The 13,830-nt window shown below is 42.5% G+C and overlaps 2 protein-coding genes across 4 annotated transcripts; one reads left to right on the top strand and one right to left on the bottom strand.

The window, feature by feature from the left end:
* Nucleotides 1–2,312: 2,312 nt before the first annotated feature.
* On the bottom strand, nucleotides 2,313–6,154 carry ttc9 (tetratricopeptide repeat domain 9). 2 transcript variants are annotated; one of them, XM_029258621.1, is made up of 4 exons: nucleotides 5,783–6,154; nucleotides 5,122–5,656; nucleotides 4,321–4,503; nucleotides 2,313–3,935 (listed from the first exon to the last, which is right to left on the bottom strand). In XM_029258621.1, the coding sequence occupies exons 2-4, from the start codon at nucleotides 5,651–5,653 to the stop codon at nucleotides 3,856–3,858; spliced, it is 795 nt and encodes a 264-aa protein (XP_029114454.1). In that variant the 5' UTR covers nucleotides 5,654–5,656; nucleotides 5,783–6,154; the 3' UTR covers nucleotides 2,313–3,855. The 2 variants fall into 2 exon arrangements, with proteins under 2 accessions (XP_029114454.1, XP_018582879.2); XM_018727363.2 differs by having other exon boundaries at nucleotides 5,122–6,154.
* A 3,417-nt stretch (nucleotides 6,155–9,571) lies between these two features.
* On the top strand, nucleotides 9,572–13,830 carry med6 (mediator complex subunit 6). Of its 2 annotated transcripts, none has more exons than XM_018727452.2 (8): nucleotides 9,572–9,615; nucleotides 10,025–10,184; nucleotides 10,769–10,860; nucleotides 10,993–11,075; nucleotides 11,246–11,354; nucleotides 12,631–12,746; nucleotides 12,966–12,993; nucleotides 13,174–13,830. In XM_018727452.2, exons 1-8 carry the CDS (start codon nucleotides 9,594–9,596, stop codon nucleotides 13,299–13,301), a joined length of 738 nt encoding a protein of 245 aa, XP_018582968.1. In that variant the 5' UTR covers nucleotides 9,572–9,593; the 3' UTR covers nucleotides 13,302–13,830. The 2 variants fall into 2 exon arrangements, with proteins under 2 accessions (XP_018582968.1, XP_018582967.1); XM_018727451.2 differs by having other exon boundaries at nucleotides 13,171–13,828.

Genomic DNA, 13,830 nt, shown 5'->3' with positions numbered 1-13,830 from the left:
CTCGCTGCTCTGTTACACTAACGCGTTCTACATGTCTGTCTCTCTCTCTCGCGCGCGCGCACCAACTCTGACTCTCTCTCTCTCTCACTCACACTCGAATGTGAACAGATTTCATGGCTTTTCCTGGAGCGCCAGTGTGAGCCAGGCCTTCCGATGCGGAATCGCAGTTGCGTGTGCGTTATTTCGGCTGCCGTTCGTGTGACCTGCGGTCTCGCTCTCTGTGTCTTAGATCACTTTGGCACCTGTTCGCTTTTTCTTGCGTTTGCATCCAGGCGCAGGCACAAGCCCCTGTTTATGGCGAATGTGATGCGAATTACAAATGGGCTCTTAATGAGGGGAAAATGTACAAAGATTTTGGGAACGCAAAATGTCACACTTGAGCAGTTTAATCTCCGGCCCGGTGAAACGGTATAAAAGGCTGATCAACGTCTGCAATATAACTATACTTGTTTTAAAAATGTCTAGGAGAGACCCAGAGTCTGTGCAGCTATAGATACCTTGTTGTCAGAGCTCTAATCGGCTGTGAAAATTTAAAGTAGATGACTTATTTGTAGTAGTAGGATCCTTCTGAAGCTGAGCATGCATCTTGCTTAAAGAGCAATGGAAACAGGCCCTGGTGGCATGTGTTTTTATTTATTTATTTATTTATTTATTTATTTATTTATTGATTGATTTGTATTTTTTTTTTTCTGATTTACTTTTTAATGTATTTGCTCAAATGCTTGTATGAAAATGTTCACACTTTATTTTCTTGTCACAACAATCATGTGTGAAGTACAGTGCTCCGGAACAACATTTGTACAGTAAATCTCCTGTTGTATTTAATATATCCAGGACTCCTCTTGCAACAGGGAGTAGTGTCTTCCAGGTAACCCTGCTTGTTATCCATGTCCTTTGTTTCCAGAAAATGGTTATTGTATTCAAATGGAACCCAGCGATAAAGGTTTGGCATTGTCCCTTTGATGTTTTGCATTATGCAGGATTATCCAAACAGTGTTTAAAAATAATAAAACATTGCCATTCCAGCCCTTAAAGTAAACATTATTGACTTGGTGTCACTGTGCTGCTGATCAATGACAATAACTTGTAAGACATTGTGTTCGTTGCTTTCACGTTACGCATTACGGTTCGCGTAAAGAAGACTATGAATGTGGTAACTTCCATTGTGAGCCTTCATGCCGTCTCTTTACCACGAGCAGGACCCTGAATCGCAGGATGGTAAATATGCTGCAAATGTGTAAAAGTAATTTTTCCATTTATGCATGATAGTTTCCACATTCACTGTAGTTATCAATGTCTGGCGTTTTGAGTAAACAGCCTTTCTTCACTGCAGTCTCAGGACGATATTCATGAAACTCTCATTCTTAAGCAGATAGAAGGGTTTAAAAAAACTCCCACTGGGACAGTTGAGCCTTGTGAACAATGACTATGTACTAAATGAGGAACTTTGATCACTTGCAGGATTGGTAGGAGTTAACCGGTGGCACAGATAATATGCATCCCTGAACAATATATAGAATATTTACTCAGCGTCCAGTTTTGGCAGCCTTTAATAAAAATGTTGGTTAAAAATGGACTGTCTCATTTAGAGTTCAGATTTTTGTCGTTTTTGTAATTTTACATTTTGAGAGACAGTAGGGCCTCTCTCAATACTGCAAATGATCATAATATACACGCATACATTGTCTGAAGCCGCTTATCCTGAGCGGGGTCACCGCATGCCAGAGCCTAACCCGGCAAAACAGGGCGTAAGGATGGGACGCCGGTCCGCTGCAGGGCACCCCGAACGGGACTCGGATCCGAGACCCCCCAGAGATCAGGACCCGGCCAAACCCCCCACACCACTGCGGCCCCCTTGACGCTATACGGTATCCACTTTATGGTGTTGAAAGTTCTGAACCGTTTTGAAATAATTATTCCTGTAGACTTATCGGTCCGGCATGGTCCTGTGAAGTGAAAACTTTCACTTGTAATTTTTCCTGGATATTTGCATAAAATAATCTCCCGCACTGAGGAGAGAATGGCCCACTTCAGCTAGCTAGAGATTTCAGGTGTACTGTATTTGATAAGTATGCTGTGCATATTTAGCACAATAATTTCAAATGTAAATAATATTTACATAACGTTTAAAACAAGATCGTCATCACTAAAATACTACAAAGGAACCGGAAAGGGTAAACTTTGACAACGTGGAAAAAGTCATGCACATCTTGGCCAAACAATAATTTCAGCGGTAAAATATTTCACCCTCCAGCGAGGTACAATTAAGTTTTGTATCTTTATTACATTTCAGTAAGAAATATCCAGTTATTGTTAAAGTATTACACAGCAAGAGGTGACAGGCATGTAATGGAACAATCAATGTAAAAATCCTCACTCAGACTGATCTTTGCAACTGAGCCTTGCAACGTGACATTACTGTACAATTAATTTTCTTTTGCGTTACAACAGCCATAATAGCAGGAAGAGCAGTGAAAGATGTGCGTGTTTGTTACAGCGAAAGCTTAGCTCTTACCAAAGATTCAGCAGGATGCAGGTAAATGTTGTACACATAACAATAATACACTAAAACATTAAATCAGATGTCTGGCAACCGGTGACATTTCTGTTCCTGTACGATACGCGAAATTCGATCCCAGCCGTTCTCTTCCGTTCCATTCCACTGCAACGCTCGGTGACAGCATATCTATAAACCCATTCACTGTGCCATATAATAATCTGAAGTACAATGAAACAATCGAAACGTACGTGAATGAACTGTAAGGCGATTACACCAGCAGTTAAGTGCAAATGACAGTGCTGAATAGAATGAGGCGGGAAGATAAACTCAATCTCTATCCGAATGCCAAATGACAATTACAAAAACAATTATTCAAAACCATATGCCGTATTACCGTTTATAGCAAATCTTGCAGAACAACCATATATGTGAAAAAACCTGTAGTGTTTTTTGAAATTTTTCTGATGATGCAGACGCAAATCTGTCGCTCATGCAAAAAAACAATATTACTTAAAAGGATTTTAACTACCAATTAATTATATACACTGAAACCCACCCCATTGTGGTGCCTGCAATCACATGTGTATCGAACATAAACTGGGTTCGTTCTTATGAAAATATGTTTGTAGGTGATAAAAATATCAAGAATATCTGAGCAATAAATTGACTTCCACAGCATACTAAATTCATGCTTACAAAATTATGTGATGCACGTGATTGTCCAGTCAGTTCATATATGCATATTACAAAATTTGCTTAACATACTCACCTGTGCAAATGTACCTGTACTACAAAACCACTGTGATCAAGCATATCTGAGACGTGACCTATGTGCAAACGACACCGTTAAATGACAAAGAGAAAAGTTCATGGCTTTATGACACTACACTCGCTTATCCGTTTAGCAGAGCAGCTGATTCCTACGGCAGTATTATCTGAAAGGGACAAGTACGATGAAGGGATTACGCAACACAACGATGGCTTGAGGCACGATCCTGCTGTATGTATGTGAGGGTGCTGAACGAAATAGCGGCACGCCTGCAGGCACATATGTGACAAGTGTTAGCTTCCGTTCGCACCTTGAACTAGTAATGTCTGGGATGACCGCATAATCACCGGCGATCCCTCCGAGACCCCTTTGTTAAAGGGTTATGGAAAAGAGCGCAGAACCAGCTGAAAGAAAAACTGTATCCATATGACTATTTATGTTTTGTAAATCGAAAATTGTAGCGTCTGCAGTGGTGGGGCTTACAAAATAGCCATCGTGGATTTCAGGAAGTCATAAAATGGTGAGGGCATTACAGTGTCAGTGCACAGCTTTGTAACAGTGTTTCCTTGGAAACAACAAGCTCTGTTTATGAAGCCTCTTTCTCTTTCTGGGTGCTACGGCGGATCTTCATCTCTGTCAGCTGGATGTAGCGGATTACGTTGGTGTCTGGAGCACAGGAAAGACAGGAAAGAGCTGCTTATCATATCCCGAAGCAGCAAAGGAAAATGCGTTCATTTCTACACACTCTTTCCATTAAAGCAATATTTTTTCATTCAAAAATGCTGCTATAACTAAAAAGGTGACAACCACATTTGAGGCAAACTGTACTTCTGTCTGTCTTTAAAGGTCAGACGTACAAAAGCCTTCAGGTGAACCTTTAACTGCAGTTTTTATGAGATCAGACGGCCTTCTTTGCAGAAACTGGCAGTGAAACTGCACTATGATGCCAAAGAGTCCTTTCAGTAGAATGGAGGCTGTCATAAATGGTGTAATGAGAAAGTGAAAAGTGGTGTAAACTTTAGAAAGGACTGAGATAAAGAGTAACACACACCAGACGGCTGCTGCTTGTGTGACTCTTTCAGGTAATGCAGGGCCTTCTGGAAGTCCCCCAGGTGGTAGTAGGCGACGCCGGAGCGGTACAGCGCCTTGAAGTTCTCCCCTTCCTTGCGGAGCACCTTCAGACAGTACTCCTTGACACGCTCGTAGTTCACCAGCTCCATCTGCAGCAGGCAGGCTGAGGAGGTGCAGGGTCGGCGGTGAGCCACTTCAGCACATGACACGTCACAATGGCTATGTGCGCCGTTTTTTCAGCTGCAATAACATTCCTGGACTAAAGAGAATTAACTTCTCAATTGCAATTTTCAATATATTTTGTGCAGCATCTTTCAGAACAGTGCACCTTTGCGTGCCTGATAGAGAATAATATGAAAATAATATGAACAGACGAGAGAAATGCGACATAATGCTCAACTACAACAACTACTATTATTATTATTATTCTTATTCTTATTATTATTATTATTATATGCTCAGTGATGAACTGACATCTACCCAGGGTATACCCTGCCTTGTCCTCTATGGCTCCATTATAGACTCTGGGCCACATTCAACAAGCGGTTGATGGTAAAGGAAACATTATTATTATTATTATTATTATTATTATGTCACCATGCTGGAGTTATACATAAATAAGATATTCCAGACACAGAGCTCTGATTTCAGTGTGGGCTTCGCGCTGTGTCTCCTCCGGGAACCCGGCCGGCCCGGGTCTCGGTGAAGTGCAGGGCACGAGCCACCACGGCACGAGCCACCACCAGCACGGCACGAGCCCACGACGACGCACGGCGATCACCTGCCAGACTGTTGTAGCACTCGAGCTCGGCGTTCTCCACAGCCCCTCTCTGCTCGTCCGTGAGCGTGGACTTGCCCCCCGTGGGCAGCGCCGACGACGGCGATTTGGTGGAGCTCGCCTCGGGGTCTCCCAGCACCCTGCACAAGCCCTTCAGCTCGAGCAGCGCCCGGTGGTACTTGCCGATCGCCTCTCTGTATTTCTTATCCTTGTAGCACTGCGTGCCCTGCGTCTTGAAGTCGAGAGCGCGCTTCACCAGGTCGGCGGCTTCAGAATGCGGCGGCGGCTGCCGGACGGCGGAGCCCCCGTGAGGGTGGCCGTGCTGCTGCTGCTGCTGCTGCTGCTGGTGCTGCTGCTGCTGCTGCTGGTGCTGCTGGGAGCGCGCGTCCCTCGCGCGGCCGCACGCGGGCTGGATGCTCGACTGCAGCCTCGAGGCGGCAGCGACGCCGCTGCAACCGACACCGCCGCCGGTGACACCATCCTCCGCCCTTTTGTAATTTCCACCACCGTCGCTCACAATCTGGCTTTGGCTCATTTTCTTACATGAAAAACACGGAGACGTCGCACGTCTTGATATAGACACTTACACGAGGTACGAGCTTCTTCGGTGCTGTTTTGAAAAAATGTGAGTGAAACGCGGGGCAGAGCGGCGCAGTCCACATACCCAGCCAGCAGCGTTCTCCGACTCCGTCCGTGCCGTAGCGTCGCTTCCCGTCAGCGCGTCTTACTGGTGCCCGCTTTGGTCATTATTATTGTGCTCCCTCGGTAAGAGATACTAGATCAGATGGATGTGCCCACTTCGCATGCATCATACATGATGACAGTCGTGTCTTCCTTTCCTCCGTTCGCCTCCACCCGCCGCTCTACCGCGCACAGCGCAGTCCGCGCTTCGCCTCGTTTTAAAGCGCGACGAGCTCACGCGCGGATGACGGACAGGAGCGCTGCAGACACAGCCTGAAAAAATGAAAGTACGGTGCAGCGCGAGTGTCTCCGACAGAGCGCTTTCGGCGGACGCTCGCTTTTACCCCCAGCGACACATAACGATGCGTATCCGGAAAAAAAAAAAAAAGAAAAAAAAAAAAGAAATACCGTCCCACTATTCCAGTGTTACATACAAAGATACAAAGAACTGATCTTTTTTTTTTTTTTTTTAACGCGAGGGCTGCGTCTAATCTCAATCCCTGTGCGGTGGCCGTGCTGTGAAAAACATCCTTCAGGTATATGATTAATTATTTATTCATGTAGCCGACGGGTTCCTCCAGGGACATGCGATGCTAGTTTTGTATGCCACGATGAAACCTATAATGATACGAAAAAGGCACAGTGACAGTTTACTTATCGAAAGCCGAAGATGATGAAGATGCTTAGTTAGTCGACGAGCCTGCAGGGTTTTCGGCTTTCCGCATGCAATCGTTCGCATAAACGTAGATTTTACATGGCTCGAGCCAATCATACCTTTATATATTAGCTAGGCACATTTTTAATTGTAACCCTCTCTAAGAGACCGGGCCCTAGTACTTCTGCCCACGAAGTGCCCCCCAGCGCCCAGTGCGAAGGGACCAAAGGCAGCGCAGGCAGCGCGCGCAGCCTCCACGTGCCGCCCATCTCGCGCAGCTGTCTGGGTGGGACCGCGTCTCTTTATTATAGATGAAACTAGGATATAGATGTCAGAAGCTCGTAGCCTACATGACTGTGTAGTTAGAGCGTGTTGACATTTTACAACAGCCGCGCTACAAACATCGCCCAGTCTCCTAATTAACAATCCCGTTCTTCCGAAAATTCATTTTTTGGCTCCTATCATCTGCATTTCGCAGTTTACCAGCACCACCACTGTGTTTCTCAGTTTGTCATCCTGGAATTGCACAACCAAGAAGAACAGAGTGTCTGTGTAATGTGAAGACAAGCAGAGCAGCTGATACAAAAAACATTGTTAAAAAATACTGTAACGGCGCTGAGGGGAGCTGATAGTTCAGTATAAATAGTTGGTATTAGAGTCTATTTCTGTCGTTTGTTCTGTTTTGATCGGTTGTTGTATTGTTTATGCATAGTTTGCCACGGGGATGGGGGGGATTCTGGGAAGTTCAGGGGGTGACCCTCTAACCATTGTGTGGGGAAGGGGGGCTTAGAGTGATCTGGGGAAACTCTCCAGTATTCTGGGCTGTGTGGTACTATCCGGAGCATCTTTATTGAGACTACTATGTTGCCTGGTCTCCTGAGACTGTCTTTTGTATAGCTCCATGGTATGGGGGAATGCTACAATACATCTATGCAGAATTTTGGAATATTTTAGTGGTATTTGTGAGTTCTGTTATGTCTGAACTAGTGTTCGGTGTATATTGCTTTTTTTGTCCTTCTGTGTTGAAAATCATAATTTTGTATATTACATACAGTATTCACGGGGCACGGTGGCACTGCGGGCTTAGGTCCTGCTCTCTGGTGGGTCTGGGGTTCAAGTCTTGCTTGGGGTGCCTTGTGATGGACTGGCATCCTGTCCTGGGTGTGTCCCCTCCCCTCCAGCCTTGCGCCCTGTGTTGCCAGGTTAGGCTCCAGCTTGCCGTGACCCTACTTGGGACAAGTGGCTTCAGCCAATGTGTGTGTGTGTGTGTGTGTGTGTGCATACAGTATTCAGTGGACATCCTTTGCTAATATGTCCTCAGCTTTTCTCACTCAAAATCATCATTTTCCTTGTAAAAGTACTTTCCTAATTTACAGTTGCCAAACTACAGGAGTGTGGAAGCTTCCATCAATTCTGCCTTAATCATTTCAGTTCAAGGAGTTCTGGGGCTTCCTAACGGTCATTTCTGGGAAAGCTAAGGCTGTGGTGCTTAACTCTGGCAAGCTGTGTTTTGAAAAGCTCTGTGTTTAAGTACATTTAAAATTTATATGCAATTAAAATACTGCAAATAAGTAAACAAATGTGTTTAACAGGAAAAATGTTTTATGAAGGTTTTACCTTCAGTCCAAAAGATCATCTCAAATGTAACCACATCCTCAACACGATTGCATCATGTAATGTAAGTTTATGTAGGGAAAAGCCACTGAAATTGTAATATTCAAGATTGAACATATGGCTAATATTCACTGTATATTACAATATCACTGAACATCTTTAATAATAATGCAAAAAGAAAATAACAGAATGTTGGGACCGCTACTGGAGCGATATAAGTATGTCCACCGGGATGAAGGGTGAAGGTACAACATTTTATCCACTGCACAAAGTGAGGATCGGTGCGGCATGTGCAGAAGAAACAACTGTAAGTTATGTTGATAGCTCAATGTGGCCAAAGGTGTACAGTTACCTACAATGCTTTTTACACATTCTTTTGCATAACATGATACTGGGTAGATATCAGACATCAGAAATCAGACATCAGAAGATTGCAGCAGATAGTTTGGATCGCTGGAAGAATCATCGGCGCACCCCCCCAGCTCTCCAAGAACTGTATTCATCCAGAGTCAGAAAAAGCCCTAGCAAAATCATTCTAGACCCCTCGCATCCAGGCCATTTCCTCTTCGAACCTTTGCCATCTGGCCAGCGCTACAGAGCACTGAGCACCAGGACAGCCAGGCACAAGAAAAGTTTCTTTTCTCAGGCCATCTACCTCATGAACAGCTAAATCCCCCCTAGAGAGTAAACCAGTGCAATACACAATGCTATTTACATTTATAATTATATCTATCACATAAAATCTCTTACTCACATTCCCTTGCATTTGTATAGAACATACCTGTACATACATATAATGTCTAGTGACTATTTTTGTATATTGTGTACTTTATATATATATTTTTTATCCTTTATTCACATATTCTATCTTCTCATCTGTGTCTTGTCACTATCATTCTGTCTGTGCTGTGGAAGTTTCTGTCACCAAGACAAATTCCTTGCATGTGTGAACATACTTGGCAATAAAGCTCGTTCTGATTCTGATTCTGATATGTTCTTGTACTCAACAGCCCTACTTTCAATTATCAAGTGGGCAACTGTAAAAAAACAGTTAAGCTAAAGTAGGTGATAAATTATAAAAAAAAATGACGGAGAGAGCAAGGACTTAATTTATTCACAACATATGAGTTAAGCACTGTTTAACGTAACAAGAAAACAACAGTAGAAATTCTCAGGGTAACAAATGTTATTTAAATATGAGTATGTACAATTACACAGGTGCTGTGTGTTTTGGGTTGACAAAGAAATATATTTGAAATTATTTAAGAAAGACAAATTTCTAAGAAAATGATACACGGTCATTTTTTTAGTTTTTGCTTAAATATCTTATTGAAATGACAGGCAAACGTTCATCTATTGCCGCTCAAATAGAGTTTTGCTTGTGTTTGGGTCATCTAAAAATGTAAACATTCAACTTTAAACACTAATATCAACGTTCTGTCGTTGACGGAACCTGTGACGTCATCTTTGTACGACGGCTGTAACAAAACGTCACAACGGCGACCGTCCAGAGTTAGTGGTCAAAATGGCGTCGGTTGATATTAGAGGTGGGTGTTTTGTTCGTGTTATTAATTGTAGACGAATTATTTATTATTTATTTTCGGCCGCACGAGTTGAATCGCCCTTAATTTCCTTTTAACTTTTGCACTGTTTAGTATATCATTGGTGTACTGTTTTCTTAAAAATACTCTGTTGCTGTCAAACAAGCAAGCAGGTGTCGCAGGTTAATCCGCCGACACACACACACAACACCTCATACAGCCTTTACATATCACATGTCATAAGCCTTATGTATCTTATTTCCAGTAAGTATACTCTGATATAACGTTGTATTGAGGCCATTGATCTTTTATATATATGGCATTGTGTCAGGATAAGCTTGCCGGTGCTTCCAGAGAGAATAAATGTAAAATAAACTTAACTGGCGTGTGTGTGTGTGCGTACCCGTGTGTGTAGACAACCCACTGGGCATCTCATGGGTGGACAGCGGCTGGGTGCCCATCCTAAACCCTGGCAACGTACTCGACTACTTCTCTGAGAGGAGTAACCCCTTCTATGACCGCCAGTGCAACAACGAATTAGTAAAGATGCAGCGTCTCACGCTTGACCATCTAAAGTAAGTGTTCTTTGTTTGTACGCGTTTAACTGCTTTATCTATATTCATGCTGAGAGGTGTGTTGTATGTCAGAATCAGAACGAGCTTTATTGCCAGGTATGTTCACACATTCAAGGAATTTGTGACAGAAACTTATATGACATTCCATACAGAAAGAAATGTGAAAAAATGCCCTAATTGGCAGCAGTACTGTAGATTGTCCAGTGTAATAGTAATAGCAATTACTAGTCTCTAGGAAGTATTTAAAAAGTGTTGTGTAATGCAGTCTGTAAATGCACTCATTTTTCTGTGAGATGTCGCTTTGGAGAAGAGCATCTGCTAAATGAATAAATGTAAATGTGTAAAATTGTTTTGTTGGGAAGCCAGTTATACGAATAAATGTTATGCTTTTCAGATGTTAAGTGGTTTTCAGTGTTGTCCTAATAATTAGTCAGGCTCTGTTTTTTTTAGCTTATACAGACAGGTGTGATTGATGATGAAAGTGTCTCTCTTGGTTCAGTGGAATTTTTTCTTTTGTTTTTCTTTGTTCTCCATTGATATCAGTTTGAAGTGCAGCACTGAGGCCATTTATGTCTGTCTTTCAGTCAGATGGTGGGTGTGGAGTATATCCTCCTTCATGCCCAGGAGCCGATTCTCTACATCATTCGCAAGCAGCAGAGGCAGTCTCCTGCACAAGGTGAGATGAGCATAATTCTAAGATAGATTTCAGCATATTGAAACATGCACTCTGTTGGATTTGAAATAAAAGTGTGTTATTCCCAATCACATTCTTTTGTTAACTGGCTATTCTCTTGTCTTTGTTCCCCAGTCATTCCCCTCTCTGATTACTACATCATCGCAGGAGTAGTCTATCAAGCTCCAGACTTGGGCTCTGTGATTGGCTCCAGAGTGGTCAGTGTTTGTTGTTTTTATTTGTTATCATTGTTATGTTGATTTGTTTTTGGAGTAATATTACTTTTTCAAAATGATTGTAGTGGACTTCTGTCTTATCACAAGGCTGCACTGAATAATGTTGTGAACTTTAAAGTGTGCTTATATTGAATGTTTGGTTTTGTTTCAAGTTGTCTGCTGTTCATGGGATACAGTCTGCCTTTGATGAGGCCATGTCTTACTGCCGCTACCACCCTTCCAAAGGGTACTGGTGGCACTTTAAAGACCAGGAGGAAAGAGGTCAGTAATTGGATATTATTTACTATATTTCTAATAAGGCATTTCAAGTACAGGCAGTCCTCGAATTACGAATGTCCAAATTATGTACAACCGGTACTTACGAACCACCCCCTACTGACCGGAAGTTGATTTTTTTGGGGCGGGGGGTCACACTTAAGTGACAATCAAATGAAAACTTCATAATTAAGCCTATTATGTTGAAAATTAAAGTTACTGTACATACAATGGGCGCTACTTTGTGAAGCCCATCAAAACATTGTGCGTCTGTAGCGGTTTGTTGGCTCATGGGTAGGGCGCGTGAGCCCAAGGTAGGATAGACTTCCTTCTTTTCCCGTTAACATAGTCTTATGTTACTGTATTTGGCTTTAATTTTTTTTTGTTTTTACCTTCCTAACGCTGGCACCAAAGTGAAAATGTGATGCAAGTGATGGTGATGCATCCAAGAAAAAGGAAACGATCATGATTGAAACGAAAGAGTAAATAATAAAACGAAAGGTGAAACGCCAATGAACAATTGGAGAGTGAACGTTAAAGTTCCCGTATGTTTTGCATGCACACACGCACGCAGTCTCTCTCTCTTGCACTTGGCTACAAAAGATGCTTCTTCCCAGTTGTGGAATCTCACTCCTGACAACACCGGGGTCCTCAAACTTCCCTCGTTGTGCTCTTCCAAGTCCTGTTCCTCATCGTTTCCCAGTCCCGTTCAGCGTCTCTTTGATAATGACCAACTGCCTTGTCCCTCGACCATGATTTTGTATCCTCACCTCTATTCAGTTTGCTGATCGAGTGACCAATCGCCCATCCCCGAGCACGAGAACAGCTAGTCCTTTGATTCTGAATAAACGATCCTGCACTTGGGTCCAGCCTCCTCTGTGTCCTCTGTTCATTTATTTTCTTTTTCTATGTCTCTCTCTATTATAAATACTGTCGTTACATTTATTATTATAATCATTATTATTATTACTACTACATTCTTATATTAAAGATGTCATCGTGTATCCTGGAAGTGTTTATTCAATGTTTTTTTTATGCATAGAAAGGTATATGATACACTAAGTCAGACATTTGAAAAACTGACAGATACCCACCATACTTAACTCTTCTGACTTACGTCAAAATCTGACTTAGAGAGACTGGGGACAAGGAACTCCTTTGTAATTCGGGGACTGCCTGTACATATATTAGGAAAAGTGCTAACCACAGGGAAATTTTGCTGTATCAAAGACTTACATTGAGATATGCAATATTAACAATTTTTTTGCAAAAAAATTTCCAGAAAAAGCAAAGCCGAAGTCCAAGAAGAAAGAGGAGCCCAGTTCCCTGTTTCAGAGGCAGAGGGTTGATGCGCTGCTTCTTGACCTCAGACAGAAGTTCCCTCCTATCTACTATCAGGTATTACAGAATCATTACGTCAATGCCGCTGTGAAGCCCCAAGATCTTAAATGAGTAAAGATCCAAAACCCTGAATCACTTCTTACCTTTATGCATATATTAACATGGCTGAATGTAATTAAGTTATTCGGTGCAAATAAAATTGTGGTAATAGAATCAGTTTTTTTTAAATGTATTTTGAAAATAAATTTTAATAATGTATTTTTGGTATGTTTTTAGCCAAAACCTGGAGAGAAGCCTATTCCTGGTGAGTTTTTACAGTTTTCAAAACACTTCATAAAATGTTAGTTGAGGTAAAAATTAAGCTACATAGAGAAAAAATTATACAGTCCAACAGGCACATCATTGCTCTTAGAAATGTTAACGATGCTCTAGCAGTATTAAATATTGTCTCTGTGGTTTTCGCATGTCCGCGATCCTGCAGTAGAAGTCAAGAAGGAGCCGGAGCCCCCAACAGAGACAGTGAAGCAAGAGGAGAGAGAGCCAGCAGCTAAGACCCCTGCCCCCACACCTCCCAACAAGGCCCCACCTGAGAAACGGGCCCGGCTACAGTGATGACAGGATCTGCGGACCTCCCACAACACAACCAAACCCGAGGAAGTGAAATGAAGCGCTGGAAAGGAGCAGTTGTGCCTGTTGGTCTGTCATGGGGAGGGGAAATTACTAAAATCACTACTGGTTCTTCAGTCTTGGGGCTGATGAAAATTTTTCATTGTTTTTTACCTGCCTGACTGGCCATTTTTTCGTAGCTTTTACAGTTGTTTGATAAAAAAATTTCCAGGAACAGAACATCTTGTGCACACCAGTAGTCTAGATATACCCGAGGAACGTTTACAAATATCTCTCCTAGGTGCTTTCCTGCGTTTGATTTGCTCTTTAACACACACAAAGACTTACCTGTGCATAAATATGGCTTTCTTGGCACAATCTGGTCACTACATGAAATGTAGTCCAGATTTGTTGCTTGGACTTAGAGCAGTGTGTTTTAAAAAAAAAAAAAAAATTCCAGAAGGAGGATATGAGAGAAATTAAACCAGGGGATTCTCTGTGGGAATGGAATGAAATACTATGCCTTTGTGCTTTG

Source organism: Scleropages formosus, chromosome 15 (genome assembly GCF_900964775.1).
Source record: "Scleropages formosus chromosome 15, fSclFor1.1, whole genome shotgun sequence".
In the NCBI taxonomy this organism is placed as follows: domain Eukaryota; kingdom Metazoa; phylum Chordata; class Actinopteri; order Osteoglossiformes; family Osteoglossidae; genus Scleropages; species Scleropages formosus.
This window is presented reverse-complemented; position numbering and strand designations above follow the sequence as displayed.

Excerpts from the sequence above, each read along its gene's own strand:
- ttc9 (XM_018727363.2), bottom strand. The coding sequence starts at position 5,653 with ATGAGCCAAAGCCAGATTGTGAGCGACGGTGGTGGAAATTACAAAAGG. Across the intron at positions 4,504-5,121 it reads GTGCTACAACAGTCTGGCAG|CCTGCCTGCTGCAGATGGAG; the intron begins GTGATCGCCGTG and ends GCACCTCCTCAG. Across the intron at positions 3,936-4,320 it reads ACACAAGCAGCAGCCGTCTG|ACACCAACGTAATCCGCTAC; the intron begins GTGTGTGTTACT and ends CCTGTGCTCCAG.
- med6 (XM_018727451.2), top strand. The coding sequence starts at position 9,594 with ATGGCGTCGGTTGATATTAGAG. Across the intron at positions 11,355-12,630 it reads TAAAGACCAGGAGGAAAGAG|AAAAAGCAAAGCCGAAGTCC; the intron begins GTCAGTAATTGG and ends AAAAATTTCCAG. Across the intron at positions 12,747-12,965 it reads TCCCTCCTATCTACTATCAG|CCAAAACCTGGAGAGAAGCC; the intron begins GTATTACAGAAT and ends GTATGTTTTTAG.